Here is a 24,053-nt window from a genome sequence, read left to right on the forward strand (position 1 = left end):
ACTAATCCACAAAATAAAAGAGGACATAAGGAAACAGAAATATATCCCCTGCTCACGGAAAGGAAGAACTAACATTGTCAAAATGATAATACTCCCCAGGACGCTATACAGATTTAATGCAATCCCTATAAGGATACCCATGAATTTCTTAAAGTTCCTTTGATCAAATATAAAAGGACACTAGGTAGTGGAAAAGTTTCCATGTTCATGGATTAGAAATATAAATATTGTCAAAATAGCCATTCTACCCAAAGTATTAAACAGATTAAAATGGAATTCCCATAAAAATTCATATAACATTCTTAGAGAACGTGGAACAAACACTACTAAAATTTGTATGGAATTCTATAACTCACCTAGTAGTAATTCTGAAGGAAAAATAATATAAAAATATTGCATCACTTGACTTTAAGTTATAATATAAAGCTATAGTATTACAAAATATATGGTATTAAATATAGACTCTCAGACAATGGAACAGAATGAGAGTTCAGAAATAAACCATCATATGTACAGAGATTTAATCAACAAAGGAGTTAGTTACATATAGTGGACTAGGGAAATTCCTTGGAAAATTGAATAAATGCATTAAAAAACTATAACTGGATATCAATCTTACAACATAAGCAAAACTTAATGTGGATTAAAGATACTGAAATTAGACCAGATTTTTAAAAAATTGAGAAAAATATAGAAAGAATTCATAATATGGAACATAAGTGTGTTTTCAATGACTTAATTAGCAAATATAATAATGTTAACAACAAAATAAATGGAACTACACAAAACTAAAAATTTTTAGGTTTAAAAAATTAAATCTTTTTAGTTTTTAAAGAAGTAAAATTTTTTGTTTTAAAAAATTAAATTTTTTCTACATAAAAATAAAAAAATTAAATTTTTTAGTTTTAAAAAAACTAAATGTAACATTCATGCTACCGTCAAAAGATACACTACTAAATGAGGGGAAGCATTTTTATTAGTTCATCTAATAAAGGACTAAAATGAAAAATATGTAAAACAGTCACAAAGTTCAACAATAACAAAAAGATCAATTCCATCAAAAAATGTGAAGAGAAAAATGGACGCTTCCTCGGAGATTATATGTGGTCAGTAAGCATATTTAAAGTTGTTCAGTATTTCTTATTTATTGTATTATCTTCAAATCAAAATGACAATAAGATACTTTCTAATACCAGAAAGAATAGCAGATATCTTAAATACTGGAAATAGCATTGATGGGATTGTGAAGAAAATAGAATCCTCATTCACTGTCCATTAGTATGTAAACTAGTGTGCGATATCTCAAATTTAAAAAATAAAAAAAGCTTTTCTGACAGTATTTCTTTTATCTGTATCCTGGTAATTCCACTTGTTGACATCTACTCATGATATATAAAAACATGAATCTTAAAAGATCTATGCAAATATATATTCACTGAAGCTCTTAGCACAATAGTCTTGAGATGAAAAGATACAAAAGAACTATGATAATAAATGGCAAAAAATGTGGTATATAATGAAATTGAATACTATGCTAGTATAGTAAAAATCGAACTCTTGAAGTGTGCTACAGTATTCAATTGAACTGGAGGGAACGAGGAAAAGAAAATAATTTAGAAGGAGAACAAATACCTAACAATCTCACATAGTTATTGTATATTAGAAAGTCAAAAATGAACGAATGAACAAAACCGAAACAAACCTGTAGTTCAAAACTCTGATTATCAAGTATTAGTGTGGTTGTAGGAGAAATGAAGAGGTGACAAGGACATTTCTGAAGGGTCTTAGGCACTTTGGTACTATTAGGGAGCAGTAGTTTCAAACATCAATATCATGAACATTTACTATTACAACGTTCATGTTTCTTAAACTATGACAAAATATTTTGAAGTCATATCAATATTTTTCTCACAAAGATGTGATAGACAAATGATTAAAATTAACAGATCCAAAGATTCTGTAGTAAATGAATAGATGTTTGACATAATTATTTAATAAATAGGGCTGGAGCGATAGCACAGCGGTAGGGCGTTTGCCTTGCACGCAGCCAACATGGCCGACCCGAGTTCGATTCTTCCACCCCTTTCAGAGAGCCCAGCAAGCTACCGAGAGTATCTCGCCCGCACGGCAGAGCCTGGCAAGCTCCCCATGACATATTCAATATGCCAAACACAGTAACAACAAAGTCTCCAATGGAGACGTTACTGGGCCCGCTCGAGCAAATCGATGAACAACGGGAGGGCCTTTACTTACTTACTTACTTATTTAATAAATAGGAAGTGACCAAAACCACAGTGAAACACATGAAAGCAAGAATTGCAAGATAGAAAGATAGAAATAGAAAGATAATTGCAAGTGTGGAATAAACTATAAAAAACTCAGAAAATTTTAACACTGCTTAAAGGAATATAGGTAGAATCTGTATCCACTTTGAAAAACAGTACTATTTCAATAAGTAATTGAAGATAGTTGCCACATTAACCAGAAAATCCACAGTTGGTATATAGATAACATAAATAAAACTAAATAACCACGTAAAAGTATCTACACTGTGTTCATAAAATCATTATTGATAATAACATAAATATCAGGTCACGGTTCTCCCATTGTTCATCGATTTGCTCGAGCGGGCCCAGTAACGTCTCCATTGTGAGACTTAATTGTTACTGTGTTTGGCATATCGAATACATCACGGGTAGCTTGCCAGGCTTTGCCCTGCGGGCGAGATACTCTCAGTAGCTTGCTGGGCTCTCCGAGAGGGGCGGAGGAATCGAACTCAGGTTGGCCATGTTGGCTGCATGCAAGGCAAATGCCTTACCTGCTGTGCTATCGCTCCAGCCCTAACATAAATATAAATATATCAAACAAAATATTCATTAAATGATTTATTCAAAAACAAAATTATTGTCTTTCTATACTATGGAATGCTATTTGGCCATAAAGTTAATAATACTGATGCATGCTGCAACACAAGATTAATCCTGAAACTTGTATACTATATATTTTTAAAGTAAGCAATAAAACCATGTATTTTGTGATTACATCTATGTGAACTACTTAGAATGTGATGTAGAGACCATGGATATTGGTGGTTGTCAGGAAAGGGTGGAAGCATTAAAGAGATAAATATATTGTCAAAAGGGTATGGAGTTTTAGTGGGGATAAAATGTTTTGAGGTGATGAAAATTTTTCTGACAGTGAATATTAACTATACAAAATACACTGAACTGCATAATTTTATGGAAGAATTTCACATTTCATTAAAATTATAGATAAAAAAGCTATTTTTAGAAAATTCTTACAATAAATGATCAACCTATGTAAGTGTTCTTAATTTTTCTATTGTGTATGCATTATATTGCTTAAACAAATCTAACTATTCAAAGTCATAATTGTAATTTCCATCAATGAGTCTATTGGGTTAATAAAATTTTCACACACATAGCTGTCATTAAACCAATACTGGCACCATTCTACTCCAAATAATAAGAACAGAAAGAGTTTGCTAACACCACACCATCAATTGTTCTATTTGATGGAAGTCTTACAGAACATTCATGCAGGTATATAGATCAGACAGAGAGGAAGGGCCAGGTTTAGAAACCTTTGTTCTACGGCAGTCAATCCCCAGCTGGTGACCCTCAGAGCCCCACAGCAGTTGTGCCAGTTACAGAACTCACCATGCTCGGGAGCTGTGGCATACGGCTAAGTATTTATAGTTCTCCCAGAGAGGTGAAATTTACCTATCAAGGGCTCATTACTGCTGTGTAAGAAGGAACATAGTTGATATATTTAACTTCATTTGTTTCCCAGGGAAAGAGGAAAAACTAACTAGAGACAAAATTATTATATATAAAAGTAAAGAATTGAGTTCATTCTCCACCAAAAAATAAAATCACATTTGTAAAATCACATACTCTATTGTGTTACTTTAAAATTTTTATATAAAAATTTATATAATCCTTAATTATTTATGGAAATTGACCACTTCATTAAAATTCCTGTAACATTTTATATATCCGAAAGTATAACAAAATATAATTATAATGGGTGCAATTTTCATCTACTTAATTTAATGTACTCCCTTGTTTCAGTACTTTTTTAAGAAAAAAGATTATTTGTATGTGCCAGGCATTATATAAAAGTATGGAGAATAAATTAATAAATACCATTGTAATGTTCTCTTTCATCATAGGCTTTGAAAATTGTCAAAAATAATATAGAAAGAGTGAAAAGTCAATAGTTTTTAAGACCTGTTGAGAAAGTCAAACAAACAAACACAAACACTCTGTTCCCATTGTTCATCGATTTGCTTGAGCGGTCCCAGTAATGTCCCTATTTTGAAACTTGTTGTTACTGTGTTTGGCATATTGAATACGTCACAGGTAGCTTGGCAGGTTTTGCCGTGTGGGTGAGATACTCTCGGTAGCTTGCCAGGCTCTCCAAGAGGGGCAGAGGAATCGAACCCGGCTCGGCCAGGATGGCTGGCTGTGCACAAGGCAAACGCCCTACCACTGTGCTATTGCTCCAGCCCTCTGCTATCGCTTCAGCCCATTGAAAAAGTAGAACATGATTATTATATTGAGGGCAATAATATAGACTTGTAGCACAAAGAATAAGAATTTTACTTTTTAGGAAATAAGTTAAAATGCCAATTCTCAGATGCATATACATTTTTGTCAGGGAGGGCAACACCTGACAGTGTTCAGGGACTACTCCTGACTATGTGTTCAGGAATCATTCCTGGAATGCTCAGGGACCATATGGGATGCCTGGAATTTGAATCACAGGTCCACAGTATGCAAGGCAAACACCCTACTTCAGTGTTATACATTTTGAAAATATTTTCCTAATCACAAGTACTAACAGTGCTTAGGATAATCATTACCTGGACTATAAAATAATGATAATTTATTATAGTTGCTTTCGAGATAACAAATGCCTCCCATCCTTACATTTCTGTCTTACTGACAAGAATTTGGATTAAGAAAATAGGAATGGTTATTTTTTTCCCTCCTTTTCCGTGCTCTTTTTCCTTTTGGGGAGGGGGGAGGGCTATATCTGTTGATGCTGCAGTGAAGGGACCATGGGGTGCTGAAGATCAAACCCCGGTCGACCACATGCAAGATGAACACCATGCCACTCTGATGCGCTTCCCATGCTCTTTTGAAAACTGTATGTCTGGGGGCAGGAGAGACAGTACATAGGTCGGTGCTTGCCTCACACAATGCCAACCCAGATTTGGTCCCCAACACAAAGTTTGGTTTCCCAAGTTCCACCAGATGCATTACTGTGCTCAGAACCAGAAATAAGCCCTGAGCACAGCTGTGTGTGGCCCAGAAACAAATAAAAGTAGAAAACAAATATGTTCAGAGAGAGAATCTCTCTGAAGGGGAAATCTATGGGAAGAAAAATAGAGAAATAGTAAATGAAATTGCCAATTTCTCAAGTTACAGCAACCTATCAGAGCTGAATTTTGTTGAGGGAAGTGTGCTGATGGGAATCTGTGTCTTCATAAAGGCCCCATATCTGGACCAGATAAATTATTGCCTCCAAGTATTGGCTGGAGAATGGCACCTCCCTCAGGCAAAGACAATTCCTATGGAGAGTAGAGTGTGATCCCTCAGCAAACAGCAATCCAGGAAGTGAAGAAAGTGACTTTCTCTGTTCTAAAATGAAGGATCTGGGTAATCGAACAAAGTACATATAAAGAACATACATTTTAAAACATATATAAAATATAATCTGTGTTTTATTTTAAAAGATATATCAGTGCATAGCATTTAAAACACATTAAGACTGTTCAAATAATCATGATATTACCTAACATAGCTAGTTGTGATCTAAAAATACTCTGAACATTCTGATTATTAATAAAATATATTCTGAATATTAATAGAATGCGAGTCCAAAGGCTTAAGCTATTCACTGCCAATTTAAAGAAAAAATACCATAAAATCAGCACAAAATATAAGCATAAATTCTAAGATTCTCCTGGAGAAATTTCTTTCCTTCAAATAAACATATGTATATATATTTCCACTTACAGAAATACATATTTATCTAGACATACTCTCTTTGGTGGACTGGAGCAATAGCACAGCGGGTAGGGCATTTGCCTTGCACATGGGCCACGTGGCTGACCTGACTTTGATTCCTTCTCCCCTCTTAGAGAGCCCGACAAGCTACCGAAAATATCTCACCACAGAGCAAAGCCTGGCAAGTCACCCATGGCATATTCGATATGCCATACAAGTAACAACAGTCTCACAATGGAGATGTTACTGGGCCCACTCGAGCAAATCAATGAACAATGGGAGGACAGTGCTACAGTGCAGTGCTACTCTCTTTGGTGATTGCAAGTAATAAAGAGACTGTAAATTTCCTCAACCAGAAAACATGAAAATTCTACCTCACTTATCTCTTCTCTCATTACTAATCTTCCTTGATTCCAAGGTCTTTCCTTTCCAATTAAGAAAATCTCCATTCCAATTTAGAAAATATAAGTATCAGAATCCATTAATGATTTACTTAATCCAACCTCGCTTTGAGTATGTCATACTTCAAAATAGAATGCCTTTTGTTTGTTTTCACTCATCTTCTACTTTATCCTGATTAGCCCTGCTGTTTCTATTTGATCAGATGTTGTTTGAAGGAAATAAGAATGTCTGATGTGTTAAAATCTTATTTTTCATTAATGTGAGTCTTTTCCACGTGGGTAAAAGAGGTTTAATTTCAACCATTACTGTTAAAATAGTTCTAAATAATAGCAGTATAATACTCAATTCTTCATAATTTCTCTTATGAATTTTACTGATATTTTGTATATAATTAAGGATTTAGTGTTGGAGAAATAGCACAGCAAATAGGGAACTTACCTTGCACACAGAGGACAGGGGTTTAATCCCAAGCACCTCTAACGCTACTTCAGGAAATAACACAGGACAAGAGGAAAGATATCCCCTACTCATGGATCGGGAGAATTAACATGAAAGAATCCATATTAGGGCATAAAATTTTTGTGTACTTTAGCTAACTTGCAACATTGCTTTCTGTAAAACTGCTTGGCTGCTTTGCACCTGGGGGAGAGGGGACTTGGAAAGTGATTTACTGTCCCTGAAATGTATTGTCTCAGCAAAGCACCCTGCAGATTTGGGTAAAGGATAACTCAGGATGCCAGTGGTTGGGGGAAATTGCCCTTTCCTGGAATGTATTGTCTCACTAAAGCACCCTGCAGACTTGGGTAACTCAAAACGAGGATGGTCAAGGGAGATTACCTAAGGCTTAATGATTCCAGCTATAACCTTGCTTGTGCTGACAATCGATATACATAAATGCTGATCTTTGAATCTATAGGCTAAGGAGTGAGGTACTTTTAAATGGATTGGTTAAGAAAGTATATGTTGTTACAAATCTATTGGCTATGAAATGCGCAGGCTTTGCTGTAACAGCCAGTGAAGGCCTATATAAGATCCCCTTTGAAGAAGTTCGGGGCTCTCAGCCACTGCCCATTTTTGGGGTATGCTGCGGAGCCCCAGCATGCTGGTCTAAATAAACCCCGTTTTTACTCCTGCAGGAATTGTGTCTATCTGGTCTGTCCGCGCCTCCCAGGGCTAGGGAACTCCCGATCCCAACAAACATTGTCAAAATGGCAATACTCCCCAAAGCATTGTACAAATTCAAAGCAATCCCTATAACGATACCTATGACATTCTTCAAAGAAATGGAGCAAAAACTCCTGAAATTTATATGGAACAATAAGCCCCCACGAATAGCTAAAGCAATTCTTGGGAAAAAGAAAATGGGAGGAATCAAACTCCCTAACCTCAAACTCGATTACAAAGCAGTAATAATTAAAACAGCATGGTACTGGAACAAAGGCATCGCTGCAGACCAATGGAACAGGGCTGAATATACTGACATCTCCCCCCAAATATATGATCATCTAGTCTTTGATAAGGGAGCAAGAAATATAAAGTGGAGCAAGGAGAGCCTCTTTAACAAATTGTGCTGGAAAAACAGGACACTGATATGCAAAAAAATGGGCTCAGAACTCTGCCTAACATCATGTACAAAAGTAACATCAAAATGGATTAAAGACCTCTATATCAGGCCGGAATGCCCTGCCACAGAGGCAGGGTGGGATGAGGGGTATGAGGGCAGGGAGGGATACTGGGATCCGTGGTGGTGGGAAATGGGCACTGGTAGAGGAATGGGTATTTGAAATAAAAAATTAAAAAAAAAGAAACAGTGACCAAAATACAAACAGTCTACAGAATGGGAAAGGATATTCACCCAATACCCATTGGACAAGGGGTTGATATCAAGGATATACAAAGTAGTGGTTGAACTCCACAAAAAGAAAACATCCAACCCCATCAAAAAATGGAGCAACAAAATGAACAGGAACTTTTTCAAAGAAGAAATCCGAATGGCGAATAGGCACATGAGAAAATGCTCTACATCACTAATCATCAGGGAGATGCAGATCAAAACAAAAATGAGATATCATCTCACACCACAGAGTCTGCCCCACATCCAGAAGAACAAAAGCAACTGGTGTTGGTGCCCATGTGGTGAGAATGGGATTCTTCTTCACTGTTGATGGGAATGCTGACTGGTTCAGCCTTTTTGGAAAACCGTATGGACGATTATCAAAAAATTAGAAATTGAGCTCCCATTTGACCCAACAATAACACTCCTGGTAATATATCTGGAGAGACAAAAAAGTATAGTCAAAATGACATCTGTACTTCTATGTTCATTGCTGCACTGTTCACAATAGCCAAAATCTGGAAAAAAAAACAGAGTGCCCAAGAACAGATGACTGGTTAAAGACACCTTGGTACATCAACAAAATTGAGTACTATGCAGCTCTTAGAAAAGATGAAGTCGTGAAATTTACATATAAGTGTTACTACATGGAAATTATCATTCTAAGTGAAATGAGTCAGAAAGAGAGGGACAGACATAGAAAGATTTCACTCAACTGGGGAATATAAACTAACAAAATAGGAGACTACCATCCAAGAATATTCGAGACAAGTACCAGGAGGTTCACTCCATGTCTTGAAGGCCAGCCACACATGCTAGGGGTAAACGCAGCTCAGATAGTGAAGGGAGCACCAAGTAAAGGGGGTTGGTAGGATCCTCCCAGGATGGGAGATGCATGCTGAAAGTAAACTGTAGATCGAACATGATTGCCAGTCAATGCCTCTTTTGCAAACCACAGCACCCAAAAAGGAGAGAGAGAACAAAAGGAAATGCCCTGACACAGAGGCGAGATGGGATGGGGGGACAGGGGATAGGAGGGATACTGGGATGATTGATCGTGAAGAATGGGCACTGGTGGAGGGTTGGGTACTTGATCATTTATAACTAAAACCAAAGCACAAAAACTTGTAAGTCCACAACTGTATACCTCACGGTGTTTTACTAATAAAAATTAAAAAAAAAAACTTAATGGCTGATAAGGCAAAAGCAAAGTTGGGGTTCAATACCTAGCATAAATCACAATTTAATTAAAAGAAAGGCCCATTAGGAGCAGATATATTACAAACCAAAATAATTGTTTGAGCATTTTGCTCATTTTTTATTATGTGTATATATATTTAGGAGTGTGATTTTTTTCCTGATGTACTGACCATTTGCTCAGTAAGAAATGATATTCACTGTATCTTATAACCTTCTTCAGTCTGAATTCTGTGAGGTTTTGTAGGATAACAACTGAATTGCTCTTTCTCCCTTGCCACAAGGAGCTTAGGTTTATCAGGTTGCACTCATCACAGTGCTCCAGAGTCACTCCCATTCCTTCCTTTATCTGTAACCACTTCTTTTTGCTCTCTTCTCCAACCAGTTAATCAGCTTTTTCCCTAATCAGAATCTGTTAATTTGTAAGGTAGATCCTTCTAGAACACTGAACTTGTAAGTTAATATTGCCTTTCTCCTCTCCTTATGTCTTTTGAATAGTTTTCTTTAATGCAATGTCCTTTTTTGTATAGATACAGGAAGACAGTTAATATTATGCTTTGTAACTTAGGATTTAATTGTCTTTGAAAATTATTCATTCCTGGGCATCTGCTTTCTCAACTTAAGCTTCAGTTGCCTTCACTTCCTAGTGCCCCCAAAAGCAGTGTCCCAAGGAGGATGGAACCGGGGAAGTGGTAAGCTATGTGTTACCCTGGCATTGAGATGGGCCAGGCCAAAGTGCCTTGATTCTTAACTATAAGTTAGGAGTTTGATCATAGAGAAATGCTGTCATGATCCAAAATTAACGACGAGACTAGGACCCTGCTAGGGATAGAAAAGACTACTTGGCCTGACCACTGTAGTCTGAGATCGAGATGGCCCTAGGAGAGCAATTCTATAAGCTTAAAGTATTTCTTATTGTGTCCATACAAAATGATTCATATTATGTATGCTTATATATTTGTTGGACAAGGAGAGGAGAAACACACCCAGGGGATTCCCTTCTAAGGTGGGTGGATCTGCTAAATGAGAATCTGTCCTAGAGTGGCTTTCCCCAGGGAAAGAACTCTACCCCTATTGATTGTGACCACAACTATGTGTAATTGTTACTCCAACCTGTTGGGGCTGGACTGAGCTGTCAGGATGAGCCCATGTAGACTGCACCGCACAATGGGCAGGAACATAGGGACACATGAAAATGGGTGAGATTTCTAAGGTGTCTTGATTAGTTTGGGTGAGGCTGAACATTTTTTCCCTTCAAACTGCCTTCAGTAAGTAATTTCAGTATATTGTAAGGGGCAGTTTTCCTTTTCTCACAGAAACCTGGCTGGTCTTTGATATGCAGATCTAAGGTGCTAGCCAGCCCTGATCTTTGGGATGCAGATTCCAGACTAGCCAGACTAGTCTTTGGGATGCAAATCTAATTGCTTGTAGCCTAAGAGAGGTTTCAGTTTTGGTTTTGTATCTTTTTTCAGGGGGCCAAAAATACTGGCATGCAGATACAAAGAAACAATGTATGTTTTGTTGCCTCAATGTTCTTTCTGTAACTCCTTTTGATGATGTCAAAATGGTACCTCTAGGTGCCATGATCAATAAAAGGAGATTTCCAGGCTCTCTATGGGGGTCACAGGTCTGAGAGAACCTGGGCCTTCCATGACATAAATTTCCTTCGTGTTCCTTGTTTCAGAGCCTCTGACTGAAGGAACATTCACACAACACCACCCCCTCATACTGGGGTATATGAGACTGTAAGAGTGTGCTGGGGGATGCAGAGGAGAGACAGGAATGAATGGAGAGAGGATTAGAATAAACTGCAACTAAGACCAACCAGTCTGGCCCTTGTTCCTTCCTTCGCCTGCCCATCACCATTGACTTCCCTGGGGTGGGAGAAACGGCCCAAGTCTACCAAACGCAGGTGGTGGGAGAGATAGACCGCTGGAATCTTTTTGTGTTCACACATGGTTTGATACTAGTATAACTACCCCAGACTATTGAAGGAGTTGTTGCTTGTAGATTTGTTTTACAGCCTTTGACTTTGAGTCTGTGTTTTCTTTAACTGTTTATAGACTTGAAAAAAGACATTGATAGTAACACACTAATACTTGGAGATTTCAATGCCGATTTCTTTATCACCTCTAGATAGATCAGCCAAACTAAAGCTCAGCAAGGACATACTTTATTTGAAGATATTTATGGAAAAGAGGTGGTTAGTAGATAAACTAATGGGGTATTTCATCCCCCAAAGCTGAATACACATACTTCTCCAGTGCACATAGAACATTCTCAAAGATAGACCATATGTTTGACCACAAAACATACCTCCATTAAATTAAGAGGATAGAAATTGTATCAACTATCTTTTCAGACCAGGATGCTCTGAAAATAGAGGTTAATTACACATGGAAAGAAAGAATCAAATCAAACAACTGGAAAATAAACAGCTCAATACAGCGGCTTAGAGAGGAAATCAAAGAGGAAATCAATGGAATCCTGAAAACAAATGAGAATGATAACAGGAGTTACCAGAAATTATAGGATATGGCAAAAGCAGTGTTAAGAGAAAAGTTCATAGCTCTACAAGCATTCATCAGAAAGCAATATAGAACTCATCTAAGTCATTTTACTCACTGCTTAGGTCTTAAAAAATGATTTCCAAACTAGGCAGGAGGAAAGAAATCATAAAACGTAGAATGGAAATTAACAAGCTGGAAGCCCAAAAAACAATCTCAAAGTTCAATGAAAACAAGAGCTGATTTTTCTGAGAAAATAATATCAATAAACCACTAGCAAGACTGACAAAAATAGAAAAAGAACCCTAATAAATAGAATCAGAAACAAAAGAAGGGATATCACAAAAATTCAAAGAATCATCGGAGATTACTTTGAGAATCTATATGCCATGAAACAAGAGAATCTTGAAGAAATGGATAAATTGCTGGATTCCTATAAGCTCCCAAGTTTAAGAAGATTTGGAATACCTAAATAGACCTATCACTATTGAGGAAATTGAAATAGTAATCAAAAGTCTCTCCAAAAACAAAAGTCCCGGCCCAGATGGATTCACTAGTGAATTCTTCCAAACCTTTATAAAGAGTAATTACTCCCAATCCCGTTCAAGCTTTTCCAGGAAATTGAAGAAACAGAGACACTTCAAAACAATTTCTATGAGGCAAATATCACCCTGATACCAAAAGCAGATAGAGACACCACGAAGGGGGAGGGGGAGAGAGAGAAAGTACATGTCCTGATGAACAGAGACGAAAAGATCCTCAACAAAATATTAGCAAGTAGAATCAAATGACTCATCAAAAAAATCACACACCACAAACAAGTAGGATTCAAACCAGGGATTTAATGATGGTTTAACTCTTGCAAGTAAATCAACATAATACACCATATTAATAAAATAAAAGATAAAAACCATATGATTATATAAATGGATTATATTAATCAGAGAAAGCATTTGAAAAGATCCAGCACCCATTTATGATTTAAAAAAAACTCTCAAAAAATGGGAATTAAAGGAACTATCATCATTATAGTCAAAACCATCTACCACAAGCCCATAGCAATTATATTATTATTGGGGAAAAACTGAAATCCTTCCCTGTATGATACAGGAGAAGACAAGTATGCCACTCTTGTCACTTGTATTCAATATAGTACTGAAAGTTCTTTCTGTAGCAGTTAGGGAATAAAAATATATCAAGAACATCCAGATAGGAAAAGAAGAAATCAAGCTATCACTATTTGCAGATGACTTGATATTATACATAGAAAATCCTTAAGATTCCACAAAATGAAAGCTCCTAGAAACAATAGGTTTGTATAGTAAAGTAATAGGTTACAAAACCAATACCCAAAAGTCCATGGCTTTCCTATATACAAATAATGAAAGAGAAGAAAGAAATCTTCAAACAGAGCAATCCTGTTCACAATCGTGCCTCAGAAAATCAAGTACTTTGGGATCATCTTAACTAAAGATGTGAAGGAACTGTACAAAGAAAACTATAAAACATTTAATTCAGGAAATAAAGGAAGAAATAAGGTAATGGAGATGCATCCCCTGCTCATGGATCAGAAGGATTAACATTGTTCAAATGGCAATACTCCCAAAAGAATTGTATAGATTCCCTTATAGCAAAGGTTTGTCTTCTCCCGAGAAGCTTTAAGAATGCTGTCTTTCTCTTTGAATTTTCCCATTTGATTATTATATGTCCTGGTGCAGTTCTGCTTGGGTTTCTTTTTCTTGGCACTCTTTGGACCTCCTGAATCTGTGCATTAGCCTCCTTCCAGAGAGTTTTGGAGTTCTCAATTATGATCTCTCCCACTGTTTTTCTTCCCTTTTCCCATTTCCTCTCCTTCTGGTAGTCCTAACATCCAGAGATTGTTTCTCTTGCTGTTATCCATTAAGTACTTTAAATTTTCTTTAATTCTAGAACTTCTCTGAATTATTTTACCAGTTCCTTAACAATGCTGGCTTGTATTTTGTCCTCAATTCATCTATATGGTTCTCTGCTTCTGCAGTTCTGCTACTACGGCTTGCTATTTTGTTCTTTCTTTCCTTCAGCTCATTTTGTATGGAAAATGTCATCCTCTGAATCTTCTGTAAGTTGGTCAAATTTCTCGTCTAGTAATTAATTTCACTGGTATATGCTTGCTAAATTTCAGTTGTAATGTAGTAACTGTTGGTTTTAGGTCTTCATCAACCAGGCTGTAGAGTTTTAATGGGCTTGAGTATTTGCCTGGGTTTCTATCTCTGAATGATACAGCAGTTTGTGTTCTTAGTTAACCTATTAATTTACTGAGTTTTATGTGGGTTAATATTTATATTCCCAAATACTTAAGAACTTATATATTCGATTGTATAGACCAGAGGGCTTACTGATCATACCTTTCTTTACTATGTAATGCAATTAGAGTATGATGAGGAGAATTGAACTAGTATGAACTAGCCATTGAACTAGTCATTCCATTTAGCTGACTGAGATACATGACTGTGTAAGGTCAGTGAAGATCCACTGGCTTAAATATGTTCATATTCAGTGTGTTCAGTAATAATCTCTCGCTGATGCACTAGCATCCACATAGTTTTGGGCTTGGAGAACTAGAGCTGATGTCAGATGGGTCGATGTCCTGATCTAGGAACTGGGGTCCACAAAGGAGAAGCCCACAGGATTCTGGGCAAAAGGTTTCCAGTCTACTCCTGGTTGTGGTGAGAGGGAGTGTGAAAGCAGAGTCCCAGTACCCAGAAGCGTATACCTGAGCTTGGACAATTAAGAGTTGACCTCAGATGAGGTGACTCCCTGTTCTAGAGGTTGGGGTCCTTGAGGGGGAAGACTGTATGGTTCCAGGTGCAAGGCTTTCCACCAGAAGAACCCACACATTTCAAGAAACATTTCAAGTACTCATTTTTGCTATGCTCTTTGTGTGTAAATTTCATTTATTTTAACTTTTAGAGATGCATGTATTTCTGCAACTCAGACTCACTAGGAAGTTAAATATCATGCTGCTATTTACGGCTTACCAACCTTTCCTCGCCTGCAATCTAACTTAAAATGTGAAGTTGGTAATAAGTAGCAAACAGTGTTTGACATAAAGCATACAACTCAAAAGTTCTTTCACTTTATCATCAAGTCCATATTTTAATTTTGGGGGGGTGTGAATGGGGAACTGTTTTGAAGACACACTATGCTGTATTTAGGGCATACTCCTGGTTCTGTGCTCAGAGATCACTTCTGGTGAGACTCCAGGTACCACTGGGTGCCTGGGGATAAAACCTGCATCAGCAGCATGCAAGGCAAGTGTCATACCCACTGTACTATTCACTCTGGTCCAATGTATTGAGAAATTTAAAAGAACATGATCTACAAAATAAAATAATTTTGTAAGATATAAAATGCATCCATTTAAAAATAATATGAAATAAGGGAAGAATGGAGCAATAGCACAGCGGGTAGGGCGTCTGCCTTGCAAGCGGCCAACATGGCCGACCCGAGTTCGATTCCTCCGCCCCTCTCGGAGAGCCCGGCAAGCTACCGAGAGTATTCGATATGCCAGACACAGTAACAACAAAGTCTCCAATGGAGACGTTACTGGGCTCGAGCAAGGGAAGGTTCAATATTTATAAAGCATCTTTGTTGTCTTGTTTTTAGTAAAAAGGCATATCACCTTTTGAATAACAACTTTATTACAGAAAAGCTTGACTCTTTTGGAACTATTTATTGACTCTGTGTGTGATGGAGAGAAGAAAAGAAAGGAGAAGATGGAGAGTGTCAAACACAAAAACTGAGAGATAAAGGTAAGGAGGAACAGAAAACTGAGAAAAAGGGGAAGGGTACACAGGAAAGAATAAGACTTAACTAGCAATAGAGTTTCTTATTGAATTTTTAATTTTCCTTTCATGATTTCCACCTAGAGGTTCAAAACACTGAGTAGATAACCAAAAATAATTGACTTCAGTAAGTATTTATATAAATAAATTTATGTAAATTTATTTATTCATAAAATAAAGTTTGTTTTGTGTTCTTAGTTACCACAATTGGGGTCATTAGCATCCTTAGATCAATATTTATGTTGAAATAACATCAAGATAAAAAATATAACAGTAATTTTACTAAATATACATCTGACAATCTCCTTTTTGCGTCCAAGGTAATATTAAAATCTCTAGTCCCAACGTATTAGATATGTACTTCTAGTTATTCTCTATAGGTTTTAAAACCAAGATTTTAGTGTTATACATTTTTGTTACACATTTACAAAATCACTCAATAAACATTAGTAAAATAAGGTACCAAAAATTAATGAAATATATAAGAAACAAAGTCATCACCAAAACTTACTGGCATATTGTCATATAATTTTTTAACTGTACCTATATATAGGGCAGGAGCAATAGCACAGCAGGTAGGGCGTTTGTCTTGCACTCGGCTAACTTGGGTTTGATTCCTCCGTCCCTCTTTGAGAGCCTGGTAAGCTACCGAGAGTATTTCATCTGCACAGAAGAGCCTGGCAAGCTCCCCGTGGCATATTCTATATGCCAAAAAGAGTAACAACAAGTCTCACAATGGAGACATTAGTGGGCCCTCTCGAGCAAATCGATGAACAATGGAGGACAGTGCTACAGTGCTACCTATAAATTTTAGCATTTTTAGGCCATGAAATATTTGAGTTTAAGAATCATAAAAACAAAACAAGTGACAACAAAAAACCCTGATACTAAACAGTAGTATCTGTGAAAAGAATCAAATCAGAAGTCAAAAGATATACCTCAGATATCTGGGCAGTTCATATACAAACAAGAAGCTAAATTAATGAAGTATAGGAAGAAAATTGCTAGGGGAAACTAATGCAAAGAAAAAGGAGATTATGAAAACTATCTCGTACCATACACAAAGATAAATTCAAAAGTGGATTAATAAAAATCCTTATTATTAGATGAAAATCCATAAATACGTCAAAGAAACATAGGCAGAGTTCAGCATTTTATTTGTATCTTTGTGGATTTCACATCATTGGCTAAAGTAAATAAAAAGACCACATTACATTAAAAAGGAAATGACTGCTAAATTAAGGACAATCTACTGAATGGGAAAATTATTCACACAGCTTATATCTGACATATAGAATATCAAATGTGCCAAATATGCCAAATACAGTAATGACAATAAGGTCTCATTCCCCTGACCCTGAAAGAGCCTCCAATCATTGGGAAAAGATGAATTAGAAGAGAATGCTAAAATTTCAGGACTTGAAGGAATAGAGGCATTACCGGCACCTGCTTGAGTAAATTGAAGATCACTGGGATGACAGTGATACAGTGATATATTTGACAAAGGATTAATATCCAAGTATAAAATCACCCCTGCAAAGACATACAGATGGTCAACAAACATATGAATCAGTTTGTCATCTTTTTTATTAGGGAAATGAAATTTAAAAGGACAAAATATCACACTTCAATAAAAGTGGCACACCTCCAAAAGTCTAAGCATGATCAGTTCTGAGAGGGAAGTGGTGAAAAATTTATCTCATTTACTGTTTGTGGACTGTTGGTTAGTTCACCTATGAAAAATAGTATGAAGACTAATCAAAAAATGAAAACTGGAACTACCATTGTTAGGGCACGGATCGTGATCTCCCTTTAACGACAAAGAAACTCCAGAGACTGCAAACAGCAAGCAAGGTTTATTGTAAGACTGGCTAGCCAGGGTCAAGCCGCCTACACAGACACGCAGGTCAGTTAGGTGAGGCAAGACCCCGAACCTCTTCAAAGGGGATCTTATATAGGCCTTCACTGGCCGTTACAGCAAAGCCCGCGCATTTCATAGCCAATAGATTTGTAACAACATATGCTTTCTTAACCAATCCATGTAGAAGTACATCACTCCTTAGCCTATAGATTCAAAGATCAGCATTTACGTACATAGGCATTGTGACTAGTGGGCATCAGGTAACTTGGACATTTGGTTATCACCTTGCTTCCTCTGATTCTCAGCCCTGCATTCCAGAGGTGGATAAGGGAATAGTTCTTAAGGGAGGTAACAGATAAGGAGGGCAGGAAAGGGAGAGTTACTAATTTATAGAGTTTTAACTCTGGAATCTCCCTCAGGGTCCCTAGGGACCTAACACCATATGATTCAGTAATTTCTAGGCATAAATCCTAAGAACTAAAATATTAATTTGAGAAGATATTTGCACACCACATAAGTTGAAGTATTACTTTAAAAGGTCAAGCTCTGGAAACAACCGAGTATGCAACAGCAGGCAATTAGAAAAAGAAATTGTATACATACACAACACTATTCAGTTAGAGGGAAAGATAAAATATTGCAATTCACTGTAATCATGCTAAGCAAAGTGATTCAGAAGGAAAATGACAAATACCAGATGCTTGCACTCATTTATGAAGCATAAAGAAAAAAAAAGGGGGGGATAGAGAATGAACAATAAAAATAGTATGTGAGATTTTGCCTATAAAATTTAGTCAGATGAATGGGGGACTCACTGGGGAAATTAGAAAATAGAGTTATATAAGAGAAGGTATCTAAGGCAGTGGGGTAAGGATAATGCACAACGGTGGTGGAAGGAATGATGCAGTAGTGTTATGTATTACATGCCTAAAATATTAAAAATACTGTAACTCATTAATACATCGATAATAAAAAGAAAAAATGATAGAAACCTAAGACAGGTAATTTAATTGGTAGTGAGTTCAAGTGAAATATATATTTTAAATAAACATGAAAAAACATAAAATTTCAGGCTGGAGCAATAGCACAGTGGTTGGATGTTTGCCTTGCGCACAGACAGCCCGGCCGAGCCGGTTTCGATTCCTCCACCCCTCTCGGAACATATCTTGCCCGCCCGGCAAGCTACCCGTGAAGTATTCAATATGCCAAACACAGTAACAAGTCTCACTATGGAGACGTTACTGGGTCTGTTGGAGCAAATCAATGAACAACGGGAGGACAGTGACAGTGACAGATATAAATTAGGTTAAAATATTTAAACCATGTACTCATTTGAAACCAAAATAGATTAAGATATTATCTAATTTTAAATGTAAATTTCAATATGGAATTACATAATATAAAAACTAATCAAGGAGTTATATTAGTTTGCCTTTTTTTTTCCTTTTTAGGAAATGTCTTAAAACAGATTAAACAACAAAAGAGAGTCCAGATTAGTGTTCAGTGAAATAATTTTTTTGATATGTATATATAGAGAGAGACTATGTGTGCATAATAGAATTTTAGAAATGAATGTAAATGTAAATAATCCTAAATTCTAGATAATTAGACAAGATTTAAATGTTTTTATGAAGTAGCATTTTATAAATAAATTACAATTAAAACTTTTTAATCTTACCTGCAAAGGAGATACTCTATGGAGTTTTAGTGCCCCCTTCTGGTGAATTTTAGCAAAGCAGTCTGAACAATAATCTTCACCACATTCAAGGCATATCTTCAAAGATACATTTTTTAAATCAAAAAATTATACAATGATCTTGAAAAAATATTTATATAAAAATTTACTTCATAACATACTTATATACATACCTAAATGTAATAAATGTAAAAAAATTCAAGAAACTAGGACAATCATTTTTCCCTATTAAAACTAATTTATAAACTGTAATTATTTTCCTATTTAAGAAGACAGTGCTTCAAGTAGGCAGTATATGGATTATATATACGTGTATTTTAATAAGTTCAAATTAAGTGATGAAATAACTAGAAACCTCAAATAAAACTACTGAATTGGTAAAAACAAAAGAGCACTAGCTCTAAGCCAAAACTGTTAGATTTCACAAGTTCCTCTATCTCTTGGAATATATTTACGAGGAACAATCAGTTTCAAAATATGTGTATACTCTTTGTCTTCAAAAATCCCCCATAAACTTCCTTGAATGTCACTACTTAACTGAAGAGTCTCAAAATATGTTTATAAGTATCCACAGAAGATTCTTCAAGGAAAAGAAAGTAGATGAAACTATATTACAATGAAACTAAATCAAAAAGAAAGTAGATCAAACTAAATCAAAATGTTTACTACTGTTAAAATAACTATGAAAATGTTTATATTTCTCTTCTAAAGTCTCAATGGAGCTAAACTGCATTTTTTAATTTAGGATAAAAGAATGTGTTCACTCTTATGTGGAATGTGGAGGAACAAAACAAAACACACAGACATCTAAAATTCCCACTGCAGAAATAATCTTGCTAAAGGGTGTCGGGTGGGAGCACGAGCACAGGGTGGGAGGAGTCCAGTGAAGCAATGTAGGTACTTTAGTGGTGAGACTGTTATGAAAATAGACATTTGAAAAGTGTGAACCTGAATCTCTAAAAGCATAATAATGTGATGATGATGCCAAGTAAGACTAGAAAAGAAGAAAATATGGAATTTCTATTTGCAAGTAAAATAGTATGCCATACCACCCCTGAATCATTCTCAAACTATGAAAAAAATTTCAAGTAGCTAAATGGCCCCTCATTTTCTTTTGTTTGACCTATCTTGAAGTGACCAGTAGCACAAATAAGCATGTGGACTTGGAGAGACAGTATGAACATTTCTCCCAGCATGCTCTCGTTTCTTCTTTTAGATACATAAAACCCACCATAGCCATCCACTCTTTCTCTTCCCTATCAGTGAAAATAAGCGAAACACAGTGAGGCCCTTGAGAGGAGGTTAACCATGATCTTCTAACTTGTACTGACTAATGGTACACTTAATTGTACACACAATGAGGCTTCTCAACCTGCAGTGATGGACTCTATTTCAGGAGATCTAGAATAAAACTTGACATGCTGCAATCACTCAGGTGATACCAGTGTACAACACACATTGAAAGACAAAGCACTAGTATAGAACGTAGAAAATGCATAGCATGTATAAATGTATAGAATGTAGAAAAGTAAAATAACTTATTTTACACAAGACTTTCATGTATTTTAAAAATTAATTATCGGTGGTATTTCTAGCACCCATTTAATAACATAGTTACTTAAAATATTGTGATCAGGTTTATTAAATTTAAAATGATTAAGAGAATACTTAGGGTCAGAGAGAGTACAACCCCAGTTCAGTCACTGGTACTACATATAGTCCCAGCACATGATCAAGAGTCATTGCTGAGCACACAGCCAGCAGTAAGCCCTAAGGACAACTCAGTATGGCCTAGAAAACAACGCACACATACAGACACACACACACACACACACACACACACACACAAATAAATAAATAAATAAAAATAAAAGTGAAAAAGACTCAAAATTTGATTAAAAGAACACAAACTTTTTTAAAACTTATTTTATTGAATCACTCTATGGTATACCCTTACAAAGTTGTTATTGATTGGAATTCAGTGCTACAGTATTCCAACACCCATCCATCCACCAGGGTACATTTCCCAGCACCAGTGTCTCCCATCACCCCTCACCCCCCATGCCCTGCCTGCCTCTATGCAGGAGCTTCTTTCCTCCCTCCATCCTGCCCTCCCTCCCTCCCTCAACTCTCTCTCCCTCTCCCTCTCTTTCTCTCCTTCTCCATCTCTCTCTCCCTTTCTTTCTCCCTCTCCCTTTCTATCTCTTCTCTCTCTCTCTCGTATAAACTTTTATATGACTAATGTGAACATTTTCGAAAGGACTATATTCAAATAACAAAAACAGCAGCAGATGTATTACAGGGATTAAGATGCTTGCCTTGCACCAAGTCAGCCTCAGCTCAGACATCACTTATGGTCCCCAGAGTACATATTGGACGTGATTCATGAGTACCAAGCCAAAAGTTAAGCCCCAGTCACCACCAGATGTGATTTAAATATCCCCCACCAAAATCAAAATTAATAACATTAACAATAACTACAATGTTTAGTGGGCACACACATACTTCTAAGGGCTTCACAAATTGTATTTCATTTCATCCTCACAGCAACTCTTCAGGGTGAGAGTGACTGTTCTACCTCTACAGTATGCCAACACCCGTCCTTCCACCAGAGTACATTTCCCAGCACCAGTGTCTCCCATCACCCCCCACCCCCCATGCCCTGCCTGCCTCTATGCAGGAGCTTCTTTCCAGTTTTCATCTCACCCTCCCTCCCTCTACTCTCTCTCCCTCTCCCTATCTTTCTGTCCCTCTCCCTCTTTCCTTATGTGAACATAAGGTAAGAAAACAACACAGTGATTAAGAGCACATTCAGTTGTACAGTTAACGGTGCTTGCTAATGACTCATATTACTCATCTCTAATACATCACTAACCATTAATTGCAGAACTAATAATTTAAAGAATCTTAATAAAATCTAGAATAAAATAAAAAACAGTATCCTATATGACTGCTGCTTTATGATTTGGTGACTATCAAAGTCAAAATCTGTTTTATGTAATTAGTAATACACAGTGTTTTAAATATTTTTGAAACAATTTATTTCTAGGTACTGTAATCTAATAAAAATTTAATAGTTTGAATCTAATAAAAAGTATGTTACTCATACTTTTCTTGGATGTTTTTAATTCAAGCAGGACAAAATAAACATTACACCTTGTATGGAATTAGTCCTATCTGCTCACCTCTTGTTCAAAAACACCAGTCTCTTAGAAAAATGATAATACAAACATCTAAATACATAATATATACATAAAGATAAAAGTCTATTGTGTTACATACATATATGATACATTATACTCATAAATATATGTCAATATTTGTTAGCAAATTTTAAAGGAAGTAACCAACTATTACAGCAGGTCAAATCTGGAATTGCAGATTTGCAAAATATATATATATATTTTTTTGTACAAGTATGTTTGGGCTTAAATATGTTAAAATGACTGCCAACTGGAAAATCATTTTAGGCTGTTTGGGTAACTGGCAGGGACATAGTAAACTGTAGATAAGGACTCTATTCCACCAGGGAAGTTTCTGCAGTGATGAAATAGCCATAAGTAGTGTAGCTAACATATTTTTTTAAACCAACATCTTTTTAATTATATGAAGGCTATAATAATTGTGCTAAGCTTTTAAAATAAACTTGATTTTAATTAAATTATTCACATTTTCCAAATTAAATGTTTTACTACTATTTATGTCAGTTTTGCATGTAGATAACCCAAATCTATTCTAATTTAATTTTAAAAATAAGAAATGTGGAAGTTTTGTAGTTTATTTTTGCCAAAAAATGTACAAAAATGTAGAAAAACATTAAAAAAAACTGTGAAGAGCAAATACCCATAACCATTATCTGCTCTCAAGATGCTAGGGAAAGTGCTTAGTATTTCATATGCTTTAAATCATTATCCTCAATGACTCAGAGATATAGACTAAATGCTATGTACTTTGTCTAACTGGGCCATGTATCCCATTGTAAATGGTTAGACAAAAAAAATAAGGTAACTAAGTCACCTGCTAGAGGCGACACAGATTTTTAGTTACATTTGAAATTTAAAGTCTCAAATGCCAGCTCTGAATACCTGTTCCCCTATATACAATTTTCCCTATTAATTTCTATTATAGGACTAAAAAAAGTTTATTCTAAATATGACAAATCTTGCTCTCAGGAATGACAGAAACTAATTATACAGGGGTTGAAAAGATACTTGGTTATCGTGTGGATATGGTCGATGGTGCTGAATCCTTTGCGGAACCCGGCTTGCTCGCATGGTTGTCCTTCATCTAGTGTTCTGCCAATCCTATTTAGGATGACTCGAGTGAACAACTTGTAGATGACAGACAATAGGCAGATCGGGCGATAGTTGCCAATGTCATGGATGTCTCCCTTCTTGAACAGTAGTACGGTCCTGCTGGTTTTCCATTGGGACGGAACCTTGCATTCAGACAGGTAGCGAGTGAAGAGCCAAGCCAGTGTATTGATGAGTACTGACAGCAGGTTCTTCAGGTGTTCAGGTCTGACCTTGTCTGGGCCGGGTGCTGTTTGTTTCTTTACCAACGAAATGGTGTGTCGGATTTCGGAAGGGAGAACATTGGGAACGACATATCCATCCTGTGGAATTTGGTATGTCGGCAAGTGGACATGGCTATCGAAGAGATTTGAGTAGAAGTCATGGATAATCTTCTCCATT

General features: G+C 36.3%; 1 protein-coding gene across 1 annotated transcript in view; it reads right to left on the reverse strand.

The window, feature by feature from the left end:
- ZBBX (zinc finger B-box domain containing) overlaps positions 1-24,053 on the reverse strand; it is a 142,621-nt gene that overhangs the window by 91,102 nt on the left and 27,466 nt on the right. The window contains 1 exon segment of the mRNA XM_056110561.1: positions 19,342-19,437. Coding sequence (XP_055966536.1) covers positions 19,342-19,437 — 96 coding nt within the window.

The sequence above is a fragment of the Sorex fumeus genome, unplaced genomic scaffold, assembly GCF_029834395.1.
Source record: "Sorex fumeus unplaced genomic scaffold, SorFum_2.1 ptg000010l, whole genome shotgun sequence".
NCBI classification, from domain to species: Eukaryota; Metazoa; Chordata; class Mammalia; order Eulipotyphla; family Soricidae; genus Sorex; species Sorex fumeus.